Here is a 23,492-nt window from a genome sequence, read left to right as displayed (position 1 = left end):
AACCACAGGCTGTTAAATGCAAACCCTTTCCCTAAGGGTTTCCAATGATGTGACTATGGAATATATCAACTGATGCTTCTTTTTGCCTCAGAATAAATGCCCTGCCACCATGCCTCCCCTGCTTTCTGTGGGCAGCTAATGTTTTTACTTGGGAGAGTTTTGCTTCTGACTTCTACCAGGAAGTTCCCACTCCAGCAATCAAGTAGATTATTGTACAAATATGTCTGTACTTATCAGTAAGCGTAAAGGCACAACCCAACAATGAACCCAGGACTACAGATTCCAAAGAAAATTGCAACAATGGAACACAGGTATTAACGTATTTACTTTTTTTCCTCCACAGATGTTTTATGTTCATGTTCATTATGGATACAATGAAACCAGTTCTTGAACTCCTCACAACTGATAATGAGGTAAATGGTATTAACAGGTCCAGTTATTGTTAACTGATCACATAATGAACCAAATCTGGACAGCTTTGCTTCATTAATAAACCTGGGCAAGCTTAATCTCATAAACTGCTGTGAAGAACCTATTAGTTGCTTCACAGTATGTTAATTGTGGGTTGCTTTTGTTGCTGTTTGTCCCATGGGTTGTGTTTCTACTTACAGGCTGAATTTTTGCAACATGCCCACCCATGGTGGTTTTAATCATGTGTTCTTGAACAAAGCATAGTTGTGGAATAGTTGGAGGTCACATAGCAAGTGAAGCCAAACCAGACAAAGTGTGGTCTAGCATAGAGTATGAATCCAGTCCCGGCAGGAAAAAAAATGAGAGCAACCCAGTTTTTGTCAATTCGCAGAGCCTTGGGAGTGGAAAGCATTACGTTGAGGCAGTGGTGAAATCCAAATTTTTTTACTACCAGTTCTGTGGGCGTGGTGTTGCTTGGTGGGTGTGGCTTGGTAGCGTGGCAGGGGAAGGGTACTGCAAAATCTCCATTCCCACTCCTGGGGGAAGGATATTGCAAAATCTCCATTCCCACCCCACTCTGGGGCCAGTCAGAGGTGGTATTTGCCGGTTCGCCAAACTACTCAAAATTTCCACTACCAGTTCTCCAGAACCTGTCAGAACCTGCTGGATTTCACCCCTGCCTTGAGGAAGAAAAGCTATTCTCTTTCCCTGTTACTTTGGTTAGGATTAGTAAACAGATGTATGCTTCAAAAGAAGACATAAAACCTGAGATTACCAAGTGGAAAACGAATGAACTTTATTTTCAGGCTGTGTGAAGCTGGCAATGGCACAGTAACTGTAGGTACACAAAAATAAAATGAGTAGTTCATTCCCCACTTGGATCACAGTGAGAGGATTCAATCTTAAACCTTCTCTGTAAAACAACCTTTGGCCCATTTGGAGGCCTCACGTCTGACTACAATTTTCACTATTGTGCTGGGTAAGGATGACCAGAATTCTATTCCCTGGATCTGGCAAATATCAGACTGGGGCAGAACAGAATATGAAGGCAGTCAAAGCAAATTAAAGGACAAACAGCCCTGCCATATGAAACTTAAAACCGTGACATCTTCAGGGCCCTTAGAAGGTCAGTAACACATAAATGGACTAAACCCAAAAGCAACACTGGTGTTTTCCACACCCATGCTGCCATTCCCCATAGAAAGGAGAAAAATGCACTTGGAAAGCAGTTGTGGTCTCTTTTAGGAGTAGAGAAGTTCTCTCCTCCTAGGCAGTGTACAGAAAATGTATTTCCAAATATCACAAATGTGTCTTCAGTCTTGGGATTCCATGAAATCTTTTGCTTACTGACAGTAGAAAGGGGGAAAGGCAGAGAAAAGGTCTTCAGACTGAACTGGGGTCCATGTCAACACTGGCCTGGCGCACAACCCGTCGAGACCTGGAACATGGCAAGGAAGATGGCAATTGGTGCTTCTTGGAAATTTCAGGATTCATCTGTCCCTCAAATTCCTTGGTCCGACTCACCACCAGGGCAGCATCAGCCAGCTGAGCCACTGAGAGGCGATGCTGCAAAGGGGCCCTGCGCCCACACGAGCCAGACCCTTCCATGTGCCGAACAGCTTTATGCACCTTGCCTGGTGCCGGGTGGTATGAGAGCTGTTTGCAAGGCTGAGCATGGACTCTGGAACCTTTGCTCCGTCCCCTACGCCCTGGCCTCCGTCCATATGCCTGCTGGTCTCCTGGAAGAGACAATTTTGCTGTAACTGGCTTTTCATTTTCTTCACTTTGGGATGATAGTTCACAGGTCTTCCTTTCAGCATGAAGAAATACCTGCTGAGAGAGGAAGAACTCATTGAGTTGCACATCACCAACTACATTGGATTCTCTTTGATTTACCTTGGCTTTACTTTGGCCATGTCATGCATGCACATTCATTGGAGAAGTCAATGCTAGGAATGGTTAGTGGATCAAGAAGAAGGGGCAAGCCAGAAACATACTGGTGTGACCCCATCAAAGCTGATACAAAGATGAACATCCAACAACTGAAAGAAGCTATGCATGACAGGAGAGCACTTGCCTATAGTTGTCAAGAGTTGGACATGATTAAATGGTTAAAACCAGCAGTCCACCACCTTTGTGGCTTGGTGGCCTGGCTGGAGGGAGGGGGGAGAGGGGAACTGGGCAACATGGTGCACATGCAGCCCTTGCATGAGTAGCAGGCCGGTGTGCATGTGCAAGTGCCTGCCAGCCCGCTGCTCACACAAGTTGAGCTGCGTGCGCATCTGTGCTCCAGCAACCACTCACATGGCCCAATTCCGAATAGGCCACGGCCCAGTAGTAGCGTATGGCCTGGGGGTTGGGCACCCTTGGTTAAAATTAGTACTTCCTCCGTCACTTTAGTTTCCATATTCCACTGCTCTTGGTTAATATTTCTATGCAACTGGCTTGGAACACCTTCATTTTAGAAACAAAACATTGGGCAGCTACTGCTAAGGCTTGTATGCTTTTATTCTCTCTTAGAAGCATCTAGTTGAATAATTTTACATTAAACTTTTTTAGGTCTGGCTGCTCCATCTCCATTCATTTTACTTTCTCTGACCTGACTTATTAGACTAATACAACTCTCCGTCCCAGAAATGTCACCTATCTTCATTTATGTAATAATTTGGGACTTTTGGGAATCTGGTACAGCAAATCATCATGCACAACCCTTAGTAAGAGAGAGGGTCTTAGAGCCTTCTAGGGTACAATCAATCAAATTCATTATTCAGATTCTAGTTCTAGTTCTGACAGTCCAATCTGTAGCAGAACCTAGGTCCTTCATTTCAGATTTTGGAAGATGAATTTAATTTTAACTCTTGATAAGGTGCTTGCTCAGGTGAGGTCATGTTCATGTTTGCTTTGTTAAAATTGTGTCTCACATTTTACTAGTTTTAATACAAGAGATTACATATTCTTTTTTTAGGAGGAGACTATAGGGTTACTACTCTTGAAAAAAAAACAGACCCAGAAGATCTGTATTTCAATATCAGTACCAACATTACAGGTAGTCCTTGGTTAATGATAGTAATTAGGAATGGAAACTCAGTTATTTTGCAACATTGTCTTAAAGTGCGACATCATGTAACCATGCTGACTTACGACAGCTATTCCGGAAATTCCAGCTGCCATAGTTAGGCAAATCTTCCACGATTGTTAGGCACAATGTCATGGGATTGCCATTTGAAATCTCCAGCCAGCTTCCCTATTAACTTTTGTTTGTTGGAAGCTGGCAGTGAAGGGCGCAAATGGCAATCACAGGCCTCTAGGGATGCTGTGATGGCCACAGCTTTGACGATCAGCTGTAAATCAGCGTTGTAACTTAGAATGGTTGCTGAACAAATGGTCATTAACTAAAGAACATAATCTTAATAGTATGCTTTTATTTATGGGTTTACCCTGCTATTTTTTGATATAATTGTATTTCTAATTGTAAACCACTTCAATATTTCTTTAATTGGAAACCATTACGTTTTAAATAAATAAATATCCGATGTCAGTTTTACTCCCTTCTTGTATTCTAGATTGTAAACAGTCTCTCTTTTCTGCTCCCCATTCACTCCTGCTCAGTTACCTTTACACGATTCCATACCTCTTCCTCAGGTGTGCCCTCCGTCACAGAGATGTGTTCTGGGCTATCCATCTCACTGATGCTGCGCATAATTGCATAGAGATTAATGCGTTCCCGTCGGAGTACGGGTGGCTTCTCAGGTACTTTCATGGTAGCCAGGTGTCTCCGCACCTCCTCAGCTCCTGAATCATCTGATGCCCCAGGTTCTTCTGCTGCCTGAAGACTGAGCCGGGGGCTGCCTATGGGGGGCAGGGGATAACTGGGATTCTCAGAAGGCTCATGTAAAGGACGAAAATAATACTGGGGAGTTGTTACTGGCACTTCTGGTTCTTCATCTGAGCTGCTCAGAGTCTCGTACTCCAGGCTTCCAGAATGATCACTGCTGGCATCGCTTATATCGGAAGAGCCTCCTGAGGGGGGATCTCCCACCTTTTGTTCCCACAGGCTGCTGTGACGGCTGCATAGAAACATGAGAGGGGTATGACATTCTGGGATTTAAAGAGTAACAGGGTTTCTTCCTTTGCTTAGGAGATTGACAATGGCAGGTGAGTAAGGAATTCCTTACTATCTTTCATAAAGAGCTAAATAATTTATGGACCTATAATGAAGTCACAGGAGATAACTATAAAATAAATTTGCCACCGCTTGATTGCTCCTTCCAAAAGTACCTTTTTTAGCTGCTCCCCACTGAAATTTCCACAAAATCCATACAAATTGGAAGGAACAGAATAATTAGCACCCTATTTGTATAGCCCTATTCAGGCAAATTTTCCATTTTCAAAGGCTACCATTGTGCAGATTTGCCTATAAAATGATATAGGACAGGAGAACCGATTTTAGAAGAAAAGATTGGCTCAGGCAACTGGATATCGTTCCACATCCTTTGTCCTTTACATATGTATCAGCCCCATCAATAGTGTCCTCTTCCCTTCCAATTACCTGGCATCCAGCATGCCCTGGTAAAGTTCCAGCTGTCTCATGAAGCCTGGATTGGGGTGAACAATTGGTCGCCGTTCTCGCACGTGACCGAGAGCCCGTTCCAGCGACCAACCATACTCCTTCATGGCATAGGCAATCACTGTGGAGCCAGAACGGCTCACTCCCATTTTGCAGTGCACCAAGACGCGAGAGCCTTGAGTTCTGTGAGGGAGAATCATGGTCATAAACAGGGCTACCGCAATACCCAGAACAGAATTTCCAGGTTCTTGATTGGCTTCTTTAGGCACAGACTGTTATGTTATGATAATGTTCTCAGAAGTGAGCAATGCTTAGAACAGCTTTGGAAAGGAATCTGTTTATTCCAGAATATTGTTTCCACCAAGGATGGTGATCCTGAGTCAGGGATATCCTTCTTGTTTTTTTAAACGAGTGGCTCTGACAAATGAGGCAAGGATAATCTCTCTCTTGTTCCCATACATAATTCCTTGTGGTTTGTGTCAAAAACTGTTTCTGCAAAACTGGGCTCAGAGATTCACAACTAGCTCTTTGCCCGCATCAGTTCTGAATAACACGCGGAGATATGCTCAGCCGCTGCTGAAAAGAAAAGTGAATAAAGAGGCAAAAGAAGAAATTCTTCCCAGTTTTGCAGATCCTCTGCATGTATGCAATATATGCATACATAACATTTCACAGGAAATGATGCTTCTTATAAAACTCTTTCTTAATTGAATCATTCCATACAAACACTAAAACTTGCCGCTGTGGACAGAGTGCTATTAACTGGATTAGGGGAAAATTAAATTAAACTCTTTACAATACATGCCAGTTCAACCATGTTTGTGTATGACAATCATCTTGATGCTCAATTCTCACCGAACATCTGAAATGAAGTTGTGGGTCTCCTTCCAGTATGGCAGTAATTGTGAGGCCTCTTCATCATAAATACGCACATTCATGTAAGTGAAATGCTCTGGGAAGAAGTTGTCAATCTCACGAGTCACATTGAGGATATGGCTGACTCTAAAGATAGGCAAGAAATCAAGCAAGTTTTCCCAATCCACTCTCATAAAAAGACTGTTAACCACTGCTATCTACCTAATTTTAGCAGTTTCTTCTATCCCCATTTACCTAGCCTTTCCCTGTCGCCTAAATTTTCCTCCTACAATTACTTGGCATCTCAGGATGGAACTTAAACCAAGGGTTGAAAATACTTCCAACAAGTCTGACCTGAGAGCAGTGGTGAAATCCAAATTTTTGTACTACCAGTTCTGTGGGCGTGGCTTGGTGGGCGTGGCAGGGGAAGGATACTGCAAAATCCCCATTCCCTCCCCACTCCTGGAGGAAGGATACTGCAAAATCCCCATTCCCACCCCACTCTAGGGGAAAGGATACTGCAAAATCCCCATTCCCGCCCCACTCTAGGGGGAAGGATACTGCAAAATCTCCATTCCCACCCCACTCCAGGGGAAAGGATACTGCAAAATCCACATTCCCACCCCTCTCCAGGAGAAGGGTACTGCAAAATCCCCATTCCCTCCCCACTGCTGGGGGAAGGATACTGCAAAATCTCCATTCCCACCCCACTCTGGGGCCAGCCAGAGGTGGTATTTGCCGGTTCTCCAAACTGCTCAAAATTTCCACTACTGGTTCTCCAGAACTTGTCAGAACCTGCTGGATTTCACCCCTGCCTAAGAGGCATGGTAAATAGCTATCTCAAAGTCCAAGGATGAACGTCTAGCATTCTGAGCAACATCTTAAAGATTACAAACCTGTTCTTTTCGAGCTCCTCAAGGTTGGCTGCATTCCATTCAGAGCCCTGGAGGAACAATACCAGGTACACAACTCACTCTCATGATGTGTAAGCTATTAACAAATTTATGTGCATTATGGATTTCTTATAGCAGTATATTCAGAACCTAACTATACTTTAAGCAAAGTCAGTGGTACAAGCCCTTCTGCTCTGTACATTTCAGAGTAGAAGAAGGTAGAAAGTACTTTTTCATGCTATCCCATGAGAAAATATAGGTTAAAAAAATGTCACAAAGCCCCCTTAAGTTCTATTTAAAGAAAATGTGCAGGGAGTATAAACACTGCATTTTGGAGATCACTTATTCATCAATCATTCACCTAAAATGTGTGAATGCCATTTGTAATGGTAATTTTGCTGAGAATGTGTTTGTGTGTGTGTGCATGCGTGCGCATTTGAAAATGATTTGGAAAACACTTTTTTAAAGCAGAGATAACTTTTTTCAGATTCCGTACAAGCCTGAAAACTTGTTATTTCTTAAAAAAAAAAACACTAAAGGTGCAGTTGTTTTAATACATCAACTTTTATGTGTATTTTGTATTTTTTTCAAGTTAATGTAGAAATCTGAAAGACACAACTGCTTTAAAATGATTCTGCACTCTACTCCCAATGTTCCAAAATAACTCTACTGGTCATTTCTGAAGCATGCACAGGCCTCAACAACATGTAATGAAATAATTATTGCATCTCCCAATGCAATCCTAGGTATATATTCTCAGAAGTGAGCTCCATTGAGTTCATTGAGATGCATACCCAGGGAATGCAAAGTAAGATAATCATACCCAGCTTTTTCCTAAATGAAGCAGTTTCCAATTTCCCCAGAGGCAGCTCCATTGTAGATCAGACAGATCCCAATTATTTTCCCTTTCACTGTCAAATCTTTGGCAGCCCACTCAGCATTATATCTGAGCTTCATTTAATGACATTTATTAAAGAAAATAGGACAAAGTTACAGAAGTTTCAGAAATAGTATAGTGTTCATTTTTAGAACCCAGCTGATCCCTCAGTTAATTAAGGTAGAGATATGTTCAGACTTTTGCTAAGAGTCTTTGTGGAATTGTTGAGGAGGCTATTTAGGGGGCGAGGATCTGAATCTCTTTCAAGATCAGAAATGATTTTCTTGCCATGTACATGTATACATCCGGACTAGACTCTATTGTTTCTCCGTTTCATATAATACATGTGGATAAATGCATAATTTTGTACTTATTTATTTTAGTCATGTTTATATAGTATATATTGGAGGTGGTGACCTTTTGAGAGCTGTATGCAATGAAATTTTATTTTAATGTATGCCGATTAGTATACATTTTAAAGTGACAATAAAGTTATTCTAAGTCTAAGTCTACTACAGCATTCATGTTATTAAAATCCAACTGTCTTCTTCTGTTTCCCAACTTAATACAGTCTTCAGTTTTGCTACAGCAAATAGCAGAGAACAGAACATGCAGAGTTCGGCTGCATACGATGGGGCAGAGGGAAGCTTATTATTTCAAGGCTCAGGGCAGACATAAGATTTGCCTCAATTTCACACCAAAATGGCAGTAAACCTCAGGAAGAAGAAATTGTGCTACTTACACTAACACAAATTTCTACATCGCCACTGAACTAAATGTTAGCAATAGTGAATATAATATCAAATTAGACCTATCTGCAGAAAGTAAATAAAGGAAGCTATAAGTCAAAAATGATTAGGCCAGACTATAGTGAGAGGCATTATTTGGCAAGTCAATAACTCTCATTGACTTTATTGCAGGCTGTTGAATTAAACAGATCATAGGCAGTCTATTTTGTATTCTGTACTTGAGGAACCACTGTCCCTAAAGCAATGTTATTAGCAAAGAGGATGCTATTGCTCCCTTGGAGAAATACCTGAATTTTTATATGCTGTATGGTTTTCATTTGTAAATCACCCTGAGTCATTCAGGTGAGATGAGTGGTATATAAATTTGATTAATTAATTAATTTCCTGGTAGAAAGCTCACTACAGAATCAGATTTTTTCCAGGAAAATTCAACTGTATGTGATAAACTCTCCAATGAGGCCCATTCCAAAATACTAGATTTCCACTTTCAGAATTCCAAATCAAACATTAGCCATGTTAATTAGAATTCCAGGAACTGGAATTCAGTTGGAATGGCTGATTTCTATGATACTACTTTTAACAGAGGCCTGTGAGATACAATAGGGGTCCCCAACCCCCACCCCCTGGGCCACGGACTGACACTGGCCCATGGTAAGCCAGAAATTGGGCCATGCAAACAAGAAAAGTCCTATCTGCACACATGCGAGATGTAGGCAGCACACGAAAGCATGCCCCCTCCAGTCCATGGAAAAACCTCACTCCATGGAACCGGTCCCTGGAGCTCAAAAGGTTGGGGCCACTGGGATAGAAGATACTACTTCTTTGGGGAGTAAGGCTATTAGATGGCAGCAAAATACCTTTCAGTCCTGTAAGGTAGACCAGACTAAGAAATCAATGCCATATGTCTAAAGCTACTTTTATTGGAACAGCTATGGTAACAGAATCTTAAAAATCTGAATGTGCTCCCGTCTTCCCTCACTTTATCTTAATGTGAATTAGGGAAGGGCCTGAGACATTTACTCAGATTAGTTTCTCAGAATGGAGTTAAGATGCACTTGTCTGATCATTACCCTGTAGCTGATTTTCCTCCACTCCTTCAAGGCTGTTCCCTAGTCTCTCTACATCACCAATCAAGAGGCACCAATTGTAATCCTTGGGATCCTTAACCACTGGAAAGCTGACATCAGGGGTCCCCTCTTGTATTTTCTTACCAAGTAGAGGTAGTCAAAGATCTTAGAAGGCCGATCCATCTGTGCCATGATAAGCAACATTTCGTTGTCAATAAACTCCTTGTAATCTTTCAGACTACAGCCAACCCGCCGCTCCAGTTCTGTACGAATCTACGGAAAAAGATGACTGATGTTATCTTCTGCTTGGGCTTTTTCCTAATCACACACATCCTATTCGCTATTCTGCCATATAGATTCTGACTTCCCAGATATTTGCCAATCCTCCCCAATCCTTTTTCTTCCTATTAAGAACTGTCATGTTTCTTGTGCTCATAGTCCCATCTATTCACACACTTTGCCATTCCCGTTTTCCCCCACACTCCCATCACCTCCTATTCCAAGGTCCTCTGGTCCCAACATCCCACCTCCTTGGAGGTGATGCTCTCCAGGTCAGTGGTGCCCATCACCTCACGCAGCTTGGCCCGGATCGTCCGCTCTGTCACGTCCTGTGCTGTCCGCCTGAGGCACAGAGATAAAGGGTCGGCAAAGCTCTCGGCCCACCAGACTCTGTCCCTAACACCATCACCTCAGGTTTCCCACACACCCATCCCCATTCCCCCCAGCTGCAGGGGTATAAATCTAATATTATTCTGAGCCTTAACATTTCCTTACAATAATTTATTCCTTTAGGCCTAAAAAATGCCACAGGATTAATAATGGGATTTGAATAGCATCTCCCATCCCCCATTGCAATTTTTCAGTCTAGGTTATTGGTCTGGACTTCAGAGGCAAGACTCAAGAAGAGGGCATGGTATGCACTAGACTGACTGGGATGGTTGTCCGAAGTTTGCCTGGGTTTGGGATTACTACACTGTGTAAAATCCTTCTAGGAACCCTCACAGGCCTACAATTAGCTCCAGAGGGAAAGGGGGCATCACTGACTGGTCTGAGAAGATGGAGGGAGACGTGGGCCGCACAGATTCCAGGTCAGACATGGCTAGCCACTCATTAATGCAGCTCTGGTCAGAATTCACAGCCTTCTGATACCACTCGGTCCAGTTCAATGCACCCCCTCCAGGAAAATAGTTGTTGGAGACTGCTTCGTTGCATGCTTTGTGCAGCACTTGCAGTGCTGACCTGAGAGCAGAGAGAACAATTAGATCCTGAGAATATGAAGTCATAATTAAAAGTGTTCAGAGCAGGAGAAATCACATCCAAGAGTGATCATAAACTGTAGTGGTTAATCCCATTCTTTCATTTTTCAGATACAGTTAATGAGTACAGGACAACTGAATATATTTGTAATACTTTCTAAGCATCATAAAATTTAAACTTTTTTTTAAAAAATAAATATGATTGACAGCTAAAGAACTCCAAATTTTCCTTTTCCATTTTAAACCCTTTGGAAGATACTGCTATCATTAGAAAAAAGCAAAAAAAAAATTTTTCCTTCACAGCATGAGGGGCAGCAATAATAGTTTCAGTATCTTTCCTGATATTCATTTATTGCCTTCTATGGATATCTTAAATATTGTTCATCCAATCAAGAGCCTTGCTCACCACATTGTCTGGACAGAGATGGGCTTAAAGATCCGTGTTTGTCCCCCAGATGTCACACTGAAGCCCCTAAAAAAGAATAGGAGAGTCAACTCTTAAGTAACTTTGTACTCCAGGAAGATGGCAGATATCTGGAATGTTGTAAAGAAAAATGTAACAGTATGGAGAGTTGTGAAAGATCCCAAAATACTAGATCCCATTGTTAGCTGAAAGAAAAGGACATTCTCCTCAAACACACAAAAAATTAAACTAGGCTGTGTCTGCCTTTTGGAATGACATCAGAATTAATCCACAATTTCTAAAAATAGATTCTACCAGTTAAAGTTATTGTGTCAATCCTACCTCCCTTGCTCTCTAAATCGTGTAGTTGTTTGAAGGGCCAGCCTGGGAAAATCTGGTTTTGAAGAGTGGCACATGAATGCTAAGGATAAATAAATCAATAATAATCCTAGAGAATCTTGGTTTTTATATATAAAAACTTTTTTTTATTGTAAAGGATTTTATAGACGTAAGCAACCAAGAGTAAATTAATGGAATTATATTGGGATGTGGCAAGAATGGGCGGATATATAATTTCATTTTGGGGCATAAAGGGAGAGGGCTCAGTCACAAAGCAACTCCAATGAGGAAGGAAAATATTTAAAGCATCATCTCCACAAAGTGCCTTTACTGTATATTAGCAGCAAGGCTGCTTCCTGGACACAGCTGAATGTGGGAAAGTTTTGGGAAAGCAATTGATGGATTCCCTGCTGTTCTGTTCTCCCCCTTCTTTGCATTGCCACCAATCACTTCTCTGAATGTGGAGCAGCTTTCTAAAAAGTTCTGAACAGGTCAATATTTCTGGACCTAGAATTTTAAAAAGGACATTCTAGGATTTCAAGCTGTCCTACCTACAGCATGAGTGGTGGGACCATTTCTCCCAGTTGTATCAACCTGGCAAGAGAAGCATGTCCTATCCATTAGAAAGTGGACCCTGGAAGTGTAATAGTATGAGCGAATGACCTTGGGAGACAGGAGAGGGAGCCACAGACTGAGCAACCAGCATGTAAAAGATATGTCAGTTCACAGAAGGATTGGAGGGGGCATAGGAAACATTTCAGGAGGGACCCTCCCTAGTTTTCTGGAGAGTAAACGAAAAAGAGGAGAGAAATACTTTCAGTTTTGCAAGGTTCTGTTAATGAAACCTTACAATGAAGATAGAGCTAGTAGTTCTGATTGTATTTCTTGTCTACCTTGCAAGACTTACAAAATGAGAGCCTTTTCTGTTGTGGGGCCCGACTGCTAGAACATCATCCCCCTACAAACCAGATTCACCCAACCCTGCTAGCCTTTTGCAAGGACATAAAGGCTTGATTTTGCCATTGAACCTGGAACTCTGACAGCGTGGGTGAGTCATTTCTTGGTTGGGTTAATTGTTATAATTATTAGTGCTGGTGTGAGTTGTTTTTTTCTTGATTGCCACTTATGTTATTTATGTGATTATATCATTTTTATAGTTTTTAGATATTGTTAGCAGCCCAGAATCAGGTATTGAGCTGAGTGGCCATGTAAAACAATTAAAGAAAACTGCTGCTTTTTATCCTGCCACACTAACACGTATTCTACCTCCACTTATGCTTATTGAGATTTATATACAGGGGTTACTACTGTACTGGATTTTAAACTGTAAATCCATTTGGGGATTTTTTTTAAAATTTATTTTTGAAAGAGCCATGCAAACTGATTTGTGATATATTAGTATTTTGAGAATAGCAACAAATGTAATACAATGCAGGTATAGCAGAAGTAGCTTCTGGAAAGATACAGATATTGGGGGGGGGGAGACAAAATGAGATAACTTGTACTGTAATATTAAAATACAAGCTATGTAACTTATATACTTGCTTCCAGTGTTCTTGATGTAAGAACAAAAGGCCATTGTATTATAACATCACATTTCATCAGTTTTTTTGGAGGGGGGTGTTACTGTGACTTGCAGCAGAAGGGAAGGGTCTTTTAAAAAAAGGAACAGATGGAAAAGAACACAGTACAGAAATGGTCGGTTCCATAAAATAAAAAGGGAAGGATCTAACCCAAAAACAATTGAAATCTCTTAGTGGTTTAGAATATACTTTATGCCACTTCTATTTGTGGAACAGAAGTAGAGAAGGCATCACCTGTTTATTCCACACTTGTAACATAAAAAAAAAATCAGATACACTTTGTATGACCTTTCATTATCCCAGTCTATTTATGTATGCAAAGCAAGCTCCTGATAGAAACTTAAAAGAAACAAAAAACTGCAATTATATGGAATAATATAAAGGAATAGTTGTCTTACCCATCGCCATCAAGGAAAACCTGTGTGTCACTCCAAAGTGGAAGCACCATACCCAGTGTGCAGGTAGCCAAACTATTTGAGAAAGAGAAAAAGAAGGAATTAGAGAGCCTCTGAAACAAGCATTATACTGCATGTTTGCTTTGGAGACTGGTTTCTTTGGCCTTTATCTGGATCCTTTCCTAAACTTGCAATCATTTGATAAATACTATGAAAATAAATATATTATCAGCAAGTTTTCAGTGAAACAGATGTTTCATAGCAGAAAGACGATATTATGCAGGCAGGAAATATTTGTGGTGGCTAAGAAGAAAACACAAAACATTTTTATTTTGCTTCTTGATTTGCAATTCTGCTGTAGCAAAGTTTACTTGCTTCCAGCTGAACTCATAAATGAAAGAACTCACTTTGGGAAAACAGTAGAGAGAAAGAGAAAAAAATCCTCTACGAACTGCCAAACTGGTTTGACCAGGGAATAAAATACATATAGCAGGCTACAAATGCATGAGGCAAGGAACAACTGCAAAACTAAGGTAGTTCTAATGAAGATTTTTCTATGTAACTATTTTTATGAAGAGAACAAACGGATTATGAACAGGAGCACAGATGCATTTGTTTACTTCTAATAATAGCACCAAATTCCAAGTATGACTCCTAGTTGTTTACCCAAAACAGTAAAACACAAAATGAATAAAAGAATTAAACTGCATTACAATAATTATCCCCGGCACCCCTTCACAATCGTGATAATTACAATTACCTATTGAAGTCTCTGTGGAATGGTAATGTTCCTAAATTACATCAGGTGGCTGCCAATTGAACCCCTAGGGGAGGGTACTCCAGAAGGAAAGGTCTGCAACAGAGAAACTTTACCTCCAGGTTTCCCCTCAACAACCTCCTGTACACAGGGGGCCTTGAATATCCTTCCTTGGGATGTGCAATCAGGCTAGGTCAGTTGTAGATTGAAGACCTGATTCTAGAGATATCTAGAAGTCAAGCCACGTAGACCTTTAGAAAAGTCCCCCCCCCCCCAAGATTAGAACGAATGAATAAGGAGAAATCCTCAATATGCTGGAAGTGTGGAGAGACTGTTGGGAATTACTACCACATGTGGTGGGAATGCCCAAAGGTGCAAAAATTTTGGAATTTATTAAACTGGCTGGAACAAATTTTGTCAATAAATATAGAAGTCAAACCAGAATTTTTCTTACTGGGAATTATAGAAAGAAAATATAAAATTTGGCTCTTGCATATGATTTAAAGTAAACACTGAAGAATATTCTCTCTTTTTCTTCCATTTCCCCACAAATCATTATTTAGAAAATGGAATTATGTGGCATGACAGGCTAACAGGTTAAATTGGAATCAATGGGTTGATTTGCAGTACAGGCAAGGGCATCTGGCTCCCAGCTCAATCAAAAAGTTAAGCTCCAGGGTAATTTAGGTATGCAGGTATGGTTAATAGGGTCAAACATATTTTGCTTTCCAGAATATTTTCTTTCATTTCCAGCCATTACTGAAAAACTTATAAAAGGACCTGAGATTAGTGAGAGAACAACCAATGGATTCTCAGGGCAGATAAAACTGCAGCCTCAGTTGTAGGTAGAGCCAAGTTAATCCACTGCATTAGCCAAAGTTCACTGAGAAAACCAGAATGGATGAAAGCCCAGAATGAAGGTTTATAAACCAAGGCTCATCCACATGCTGAGAAAAACTAAAGTAAAGTGTGTTAGTGTGATGTGTGAAACCCGGTCATTCTATCTATTTCTCAGTATAATACCTCTCGGTTTCCTGATGTCACCGCACCCTTGCCATCTCACCTTTCATCAGGGAAGTCCACCCCCAAAAGCACCATCTCGCTCTTGCTCTCCCTCTCCATTGCTGAGACCACCAACAAGTATCGGATTCTATAAACTCGTGCTGACTCCAGTCTCACAGCCTGCAAGGAAGAAAACATACTGCATGTTTGCCTTCTGGTGCCACTTACATCAATACAATCTCCACCATGAAAATGTGTGGTGCTGCCCACAGATCCAGAAGGATTTTGTTCAGAAGCAAATGGAAGCTGTTAGGAGCCATGAATCTTGACCACACTTCATATTTATGCTTACATTAAAACTAATGTGATTTATACTAAATCATGGTTAGCAACACATATGTACAGAATCTAACTAGTCCTAGAAGAAAAGAACGTCATTCCTTCTTGGCAGAAGTGGAACAGTGGAACAAGTTCCAACAGTGGAACTTGAGCAGTGGTTTGAGAACTTTTTTAAAAAAATATTTATCTAGAAAAAGACACATTTGCAAGTAAGCTGAAGTGTGCTTTGCATTGCATTGCATTTGGTGTTTATAAACTAATTTCCAAAAAGTATGAATCTTATCTGTAAAATCATGGTGTATCAAGATTTAAATTTAAAAAGTCAGACTATGGTATAGAACTATAGAAGTTTGTAATTCATCTTAGTTTTCATCCTTAGGAACTTTTGTTGTTTTTTCCTAAGTTAAGATGCCTGAAATTTTAAAGTACATTCACACAATGTACTACACTGATTGTGTATTCACAAGCTAGTTTTTACATTTTACCCCCATTTTGAGTGATTCCTTAACAGCCTTCTGTGGCTAAGCTTCTAAAATGATGAATATCTGCAAGACATTTAATAGTATTAGTACTGCAATAGCTTATTTTAATTGTTAATTGCAGATAGACAAGGAAAGGTGAATTCTTCTATCAACTCCTTAGAGATATTATTTAATTTTTAAATAATATTTATTACTGTATTTTATACTTTTCTCTCCAGTCTGGCTACTGATATCTTGTGCAAATATTGATAATCCGGCAAAAATAACATTCTGCAGTTCTTCCTGGCTACACTTCAAAAATGAATAGGGCCAAGGTCTGCTTGGGCATGGTATCAGAAATCTTAGGGGATGAAATGGGCCCCTTAAGTATCTGCATCTTCAGAAAACAAACACAAAATGAATGTTTTAAAGTCCCCTTTGGGGAATCACTACCAGCGTAATATGAAGTGTGATTCCAGCCTAGATTTTACAAATCCTTTGGTGATGGATTCCACACTAGCAGCTGACATGGAAAACCAGCAGCTTTGCAAAGATTCTTAAGCAAGATGTGGAGGTGTGGACAAAATCCTTGGGGCTCCTGAACTGAGAGGACCCACAATGGATGTTCATTCATATTTGATTCACTTTTCACTAGGCAAGGAGTAGATCGACAATAGAGAACCAACTGATGTTCAGAGTAGTAATGTGTCCGCTATAATTTTTTTCCCTAACTGAACAACCCCTGGCAAGCTTCCAAAAGGAGTTAGGGTCTATCAGAACACAACTTGATAGCCATGGCCTGAAATAAATTGTTCCTGATGCTTGGAGACTGCTATGACTCACTCTCTAGGAAGAAGAAGAAAAAAGGAAAACAAAAGTTATTTAAGCCCATCTGGAAATCTCCCAGCAGAGGCCTCAGAGACAAAATTTGGATCAGGCTCAGCAGAGACGCCAGCTTTGGCTGCTCGCCCAAGAGACGAAGAGCCCCACAGGCCATAAATGGGGAAGTGGCTGAGCTCCTGGCTGAATGTCTAAAATCCAAATTCCAAAAGGGAAAAATTCTTCCCCACCCCACCCGAAGGACAATGAGCGCCCGAAGAGAGAGTCCCAGAAGGTGGACAGGGCTGAGTTCATTTCTCACAAGACTGCCAAGTAGCATCAGTTCTGGTTTTGCTTCACAACAGGAGATAGGAAAAAGCAGGCTATTTCAGGTCATGAACAAGTAGTAATATGAAGAAGGAAGCCACTTGGAAAGTCTGAATCAGCCTGGGAAGCAATCTGGGTTTTCCAGAATTTCTTTTGAGGGAATAAACTTGTGTCTCCTGCAATCTGCAGGAGGCAACTTGCACGATGGACTGGGGGGATTGGCGGGGGGGGGGGGGAGAATACAACAGAGAACATGAGAACAAAACTCTTCTGTATTTTCTAGAGTTAATTTCAGCCACCCCGGAGGTGCATTTAGCTACAGTGTATGAAACCTCACCTGCAATTTGAGTGATATGGTTCAGATCAGTGGTGGGTTTCAAATTTTTTTACTACCAGTTCTGTGGCTGTGGCTTGGTGGGCGTGGCATGGCATGGCTTGGTGGGCATGGCAGGAGAAGGATACTGTAAAATCTCCATTCCCTCCCCACTCCAGGGGAAGGTTACGGCAAAATCCCCATTTCCTCCCAATCAGTTGTGACTCGGGAGGCAGAGAATAGATGGGGATGGGGCCAGTCAGAATTTTTACTACCGGTTCTCCGAATTACTCAAAATTTCCACTACCGGTTGTCCAGAACTGGTCAGAACCTGCTGAAACCCACCTCTGGTTCAGATGCAGGTTTTATTGCATTACGGAAAAGCAGGTAACCACTAGTCTCTTATAAAAAACAAAAAAATGTGTCTGCAGAACAAAGTTGCTCCTTTCACTACTAATAACTAATTGCTGTATTAGCCAGCATGTTGAGGATCAGGGAAATGTTTCTTGCTATGTCATAGAGAAAAGCAGAGCATCCTGGATATTGAAGGGGGCTCAGCAGGAAAGGAACCTTTTTGTTCCTTAAACAAGATAGGTCAGGGCTTATTGGGTTCCTAGTTTAGTCTGATTGGCAAAGTTCTCTGGTCTGCCAGGAATGCCACATCTTAAGAAATCAGACAGCAAATGGGGAATTGGAATCAGAAACATCATTGGAGTATGACGTTGCAGAAAGAAATGTGGGAAGACATTACTGCCTAGACTTCAGGCTTCCTGAGACTCAAGTAGCAATGCCTTTCCAGTCTCTACGTTTTCTCTGTTGTTTGCATCCCTTCTTCCTGTCATTAACAATCTTACCAGCTGGATGGTGTCTTCTGGCCGCAGCAGCTCCACCATTTGCTGTAAGTGCAGTTCTTGCTGCCCAGCAACAGCATCTTCACTTTTAGGTGTTAGGTCTAGGGGAGTTGCTGGACCCTCCTGGACCGCCTCCAACTTGTCTTCTTCTGGCAGGAGTAGAGCAGCTCCCTTGACCATGACAAAGCTGTGGCTGAAGAAGAAGAGGTAATAAAAAAAGAGTTGAAAAACCTGCTTAGGCCGTGCGCTAGTTGGAGAATGGCTGCTTTCAGGGAGAGGGGAAGTTTAGAAATGTGAAAAAATGTAAGGGGAGGGGAGGGGAGGCAGGCAGGCAGGAAGGAAAAAAGAAGGCCTGACATAGCCAACAGCTAATTTGCAAAGGACCAAGCTGGGCATGCCTTTTCAGCAGTGGGATGAACAAAATAGTGAAGGTCAGCTGGCATGGCAGAGTGCAGGACAATAAGGGCGGCTGAAATGGGGCTTTCTGAGACTTCTGGGGTGGGGGGGGACGGGGGCAGCAACTTTGCACCATGTTATTAGAACTTCTTGGGTGTTTGGTGCTTCCCTAGCATGTTTCCCTGTTTTGCTGCACTGTGAAGGCTTCCCAGGCATTGGTGCTACAGTGGGCAGGAGGCTGCTTTTTAGGTGTTCAACGCTTCCTGGGGTGTGGCACCTTTTCACTGCGCTGCTGGGCCAGGCTACAGCAGCTGAGGCTTCCAGAGGTGGCTGTGGCTTCTTTCCCTGCCCTCTTGCACAACACTGCAGCACCCCCAATTCATGCACGGCCTGTGCTTGACCTCCCAGGGCCTCCCACACACACCCCTGAGACACCCCTGTGTTCCTTACCTGGGACTTCATCTGCTTAACAACCTGCAATTCTTACTTAACAATGGCAGCCAGGAATGCCAGGATTTTGGTCACTAAACAAAGTAATGACATGATGCCTCATTTAATGACTGCTTCATTTAGCAACCAAAATGTTTGTGCCAATTATAATCATAAATCAAGGGCTGCTTCTAATCAGCCAGCTATTGTGTACAGAGAGAAATGAATAAAAACTCTGCTGGCTTGAAGCGTTAACCTCCATCACCGAGAATTTAAAAGAACAGTTGGTTTTGAAATTAAAATAAAGCCAAAACAAAATCAATTAGTTTTCCTTCTAAAAAAATATATTAAAAAGTCCAAACATAATTAATAATGAAGACTGAAGGAACCATATTAAATACCTAAGCATTGTTTAGTTTTAGGTTTTATTGTTTCACATTTCTTAAAGTTATCCAAGGGGTTATGGTACAAACCACCCTCACTTTGGGGCACTTATATTTCTATAAAAGTGTGTGGGGAAAGACAAATAAAGAAAAAGGACTAAAGGGCTTCCTACAGTGACACACAGGAACGTGGGCAATTATGCCTTTACATCTTTTAAAAAGCAGAGCTATTTGGAAACAAAATTTAGAATAAAGAAGCAACATTTGGAAACATAAATGGTTTCATTTTTTCACTGATCAACTCCTACAAGAAAAATAGTCTATTTGAAAAATAGTAAATATTGCTTCAGAGGGGGAGAGATAATTTCATTCCATTTTGATTAGGGACCTTTCTGATACTATTAGAAATTAAATATAAATATATTTCCATATCTATAAATTGGGAGGATAACATCCTATTTTCTATACTTGTCTCTAAGAATTTTCTTTCATAGTATATGTTTAAGTAATCAGTATGAAATTATCATACTTCTGCTGTGCAGAGTGAGGAATTTTCCCTCTGAGAAAGATCTTTAGTATGGATCTTATGAAAATCAACCTTCCTAAAAAACCCTTTCTTGGCCACACCTTGTATATAATTCTTTTAAGACCTATTTTTATTACAAAGAAGAAAGGCAAGGGAGCAAGCATATTACATTCAAGGCATTAATCTCCAGTATTATCTTTACATCCAAAAGTTTCTTGGCTCCATTAATACTTTAGAAAAATGTGGGTGAGTGGTGCCCAGTCTCTCTTTGGCAGTGTATTATCTACCCTGAAAAAGAGACAGCTAGTGTGGAAAGGTATAGAATATTAGGAGAGTAAGTTGTACAGATGGCACAGAGTTTTGATAAATGAGTGCTTGTTCATTTGATCAACCAACCAACCAACCAATCAATAAATATGGTTTATGGTTATGTACTCATGGCAGCCATTTTATGAATAGGCAAGCATGTCCCTAGCAGCCATTTTGTCACGGTATCCATTATATGCTCTCAAATATTCAACTGATCATCAATCCAAAAAAGAAAGGGGAGGCCTGTTATAATATTGCATTCCTGATTGGAAAAAAAATATATGATTCTGGCTCCAGTATGCTTATGATCAGAATTTGGACTTTTAATTCCCTAAATGCTATTTGTCTTTAGCAAATTGGATATACCCTTTCCACAGCAATTTGAAACAATCTGTTCTATTTTTTAAAAAATCTCAGATGGTTGCACATTCTTCCAATCTTGCTTTTTTTAGTGCTGGTATATTCCTGACAAAGAATAGCAAAATTACTGAGTTCCTAAACAAGCATTTCAGGAACATTCATACAGTATGTGCATATTTCTTCATCTCTTCACCATGCAACTCATTTCTTCACCATGCAACTTAAGAATTGAAATCATTTCTTTAAAGTTTCAAAAAGAATCCATCTATCTCCATCCTCTGAGGGTATGTGTGTGTTTTGTTTTTTAATACCAAATTCAACTGTTGCTCATTGGAGGCATCACAGTTAAATTTTTATGATTAAAAAAAAGTGTGAAAATTTTCAAGGCCTGGAAAACCTATAACTAACCTACAACCTTTTAAAAATGATTATTTAAAGAATATTAGGAACAATCACTACATACCGTCGCTGCAACTGTCTTCTTCTAGGAATATCTTCATCCTGCAAGGGATTTCCATATTGATTAGCATTTCTCTCCAGATTACAATGCTTAAGGCTGCTTTTTAGGTGATTACAATGTTAAAAGAAGTGGTCACTTATCACATCTACCATAAATATCCCACACTTAGTCCCTTCTCCCAAAACTTTTCAGAGGCTGTGGCAGATCCTCCCAGTTAAGCAGAAGCTCTGAATTCTAATTCAACAATCACAGGAATCGCAAGAGGTTGCCTTTCACTTAAAACTTTAGTAAGTGCTCTTGATCTGGAATGTGGGACATGACTTAAACCCTAACATAAGCTAACACGCAACAAATAAACATGGCTCATTAAACAATTAACTATGCAGTCTCATAAGTTAAACAAGTCATTCCTCATACATAATTGGAATGGTAAGCTCACATGAATCAAAGGCTATTCAACACTGTTGTTAGGTGCTTAAATCAAGGGTCAACACTGAACAGGCATAACTGATAGGATCTATCCCTAGTAGTGGTCTGACAGAATTTTCTTTGTACCAAGAAAACAATGTCCAATCCAAATATGTGGAGTCATCAAGCAACTATTTCTGCCATTGGCCTTGGCATGAGAAAACTTGGCATGACATAATGTTCTTATCTCTAATACCTCTGCGGCAAAAACAGATACTTTTGGGGACTTCTTTTTTCAATTAGAATCCTGAACATTCACAGGACTTCCATTGCAGAACTCTGGCCCCACAATCTATATAGCTGTCTCTTAGATCATTCGCTCTGCTTGTTCAGCTAGACATGGCGGAAGGAGGGAGGGAGGCATGTTGGCTATGGCAGCAACAAATGCCAATCCCTGGGAAATCTTGCTAAGCACCTCTCTCTCTACTATTTCACAGCAACATTAGTATATTCCCAATTTATGCTGACATGAAAAGAGCTAGAAATTTTAAAAAAAACAACAAACCTTAAACCCAACATATCACTTTCCAGTCAGTTCTACACTTTCATGATACAAGGACAGATCCATGGGATATTTCCAAGCTTTCTTAATTAAAGAAATACTGAGCATTTGAAGTAGCTATTTGTATATGGAATGCTTCAAATCCAGCTCATTTTATGGTAAACCAATATGAAAAAAACAACTATGCATTGGAAGCAAGAAACATTGGAAGCAATTGCTGAGCACATTGTAAGCCGCCCTGAGTCTTCGGAGAAGGGCGGCATATAAATCAAATTAAAAAAAAAAACAAAAACCATTTCTTTGAAGGACAGCACACATTTTTAAAGTAAATCTAATAAGACATTTCAAAGGATTGTTTTCCTATCTTGAAATTCTGTCTCCATCTTTAAAAGGAAGGAAGGAAGGATGATTAAATTTCAGTTCAGAGCACAAGACTGCTGTATTCATTTTTGCTTTTGGATCCAAATAAGGGCTCATTTTACAGAAAAGTTACTGTCTTATAATTGTGGCCTTCATAGCTTTGCTAATTCTTAATCTGTATCAATGGCTGGAACACATGCTCTTTTATGAAGTCGCAGGCCAAGGTGCCCGATTCCAGTAATGAGACCTATTTGTTAAGTTGCATGATGTAACAAGACAGAAGTTACCCTTTAGAATTCTAGTAACACTTTCTTCAAATCTAAAGTATTGCATATTTATTATTTTTGCAATTACTACAACAGCCCTATATACAATTATTGCAGATGGTGAGGTTGAGGCTGAATGTCTTGCCCATTTTAAATGCCCAAGGCTAGGCAATAAGATTCCAGCTATGTGACATTACTGGTACAAAAAAACTTTCTGGCTCGTGCTCCTAATGCTATTCTAGTTCTCATTATTCTCTACCAGTCAAATATGTTGTTGCTCTGTGAAGTCAAATACTTCCAATTAGACAGTGTTAGATTTGCATTTAACAACCTTCTTGATTTGTAAGTAGCAAAAACAAATCAAGCACCAGATATGCCCCAATGTCTGGCTAATGCTCTATAACTGCCCTGGCAAGCCCCATGTTGTATACATTTTCTTTCTGTGCCATAGCTTCACAAAAGCAGGAATTCTTCCAAAGACTTGGAAACAGATATGCAGAGGCCAGCTGGGCACTGTTCCCTTGCTTGTCTCTCATCCCTTTTTAGGATTCCTAGATTGGCCTTGAATTCCAGCTCTTGCATAATCTTATCCATGTGCTTCCTATTTTGTTGGCAATTTCCTGTGACATTTCTAAGCACCAGGGAAAAACAGCAAACGAACAGCATTTGTGCCACTTCTTAATTGCCAGTTCTTTGTGCAATGTCTAATTACACTTGAAACTCAAGATCATCCCACAGGCTTGAGAAGTGAGCTCAGGCACAGGTGTTC

The 23,492-nt window shown here is 40.6% G+C and overlaps 1 protein-coding gene and 1 long non-coding RNA gene across 3 annotated transcripts in view; one reads left to right on the top strand and one right to left on the bottom strand.

The window, feature by feature from the left end:
• The window catches only part of LOC148116546 (uncharacterized), a 5,304-nt gene extending 1,355 nt beyond the window's left edge, over positions 1-3,949 (top strand). Inside the window, exon 2 of the long non-coding RNA XR_015731086.1 lies at positions 344-3,949. This is a non-coding gene — a long non-coding RNA (uncharacterized LOC148116546). The remainder of the gene's footprint in view (positions 1-343) is intronic.
• SSH3 (slingshot protein phosphatase 3) overlaps positions 1,183-23,492 on the bottom strand; it is a 23,939-nt gene continuing 1,629 nt past the window's right edge. The window contains exons 2-14 of one of the 2 annotated variants that reach the window (XM_034420392.3): positions 21,131-21,168; positions 18,268-18,457; positions 15,216-15,334; positions 13,399-13,470; positions 11,082-11,147; positions 10,464-10,658; positions 9,947-10,040; positions 9,564-9,692; positions 6,730-6,776; positions 5,834-5,980; positions 4,961-5,161; positions 4,043-4,478; positions 1,183-2,244 (exon numbers count right to left, since the gene is read on the bottom strand). In XM_034420392.3, coding sequence (XP_034276283.1) covers positions 1,795-2,244; positions 4,043-4,478; positions 4,961-5,161; positions 5,834-5,980; positions 6,730-6,776; positions 9,564-9,692; positions 9,947-10,040; positions 10,464-10,658; positions 11,082-11,147; positions 13,399-13,470; positions 15,216-15,334; positions 18,268-18,457; positions 21,131-21,168 — 2,184 coding nt within the window. In that variant the 3' untranslated portion in view covers positions 1,183-1,794. The remainder of the gene's footprint in view (positions 2,245-4,042; positions 4,479-4,960; positions 5,162-5,833; positions 5,981-6,729; positions 6,777-9,563; positions 9,693-9,946; positions 10,041-10,463; positions 10,659-11,081; positions 11,148-13,398; positions 13,471-15,215; positions 15,335-18,267; positions 18,458-21,130; positions 21,169-23,492) is intronic. The other variant, XM_034420393.3, reaches the window with a different exon arrangement.

The sequence above is a fragment of the Pantherophis guttatus genome, chromosome 1, assembly GCF_059756535.1.
Source record: "Pantherophis guttatus breed Tessera chromosome 1, ASM5975653v1, whole genome shotgun sequence".
Taxonomy (NCBI): Eukaryota; Metazoa; Chordata; class Lepidosauria; order Squamata; family Colubridae; genus Pantherophis; species Pantherophis guttatus.
Note: the sequence above shows the minus strand (reverse complement) of the source record. Positions and strands in the feature narration are given on the sequence as shown.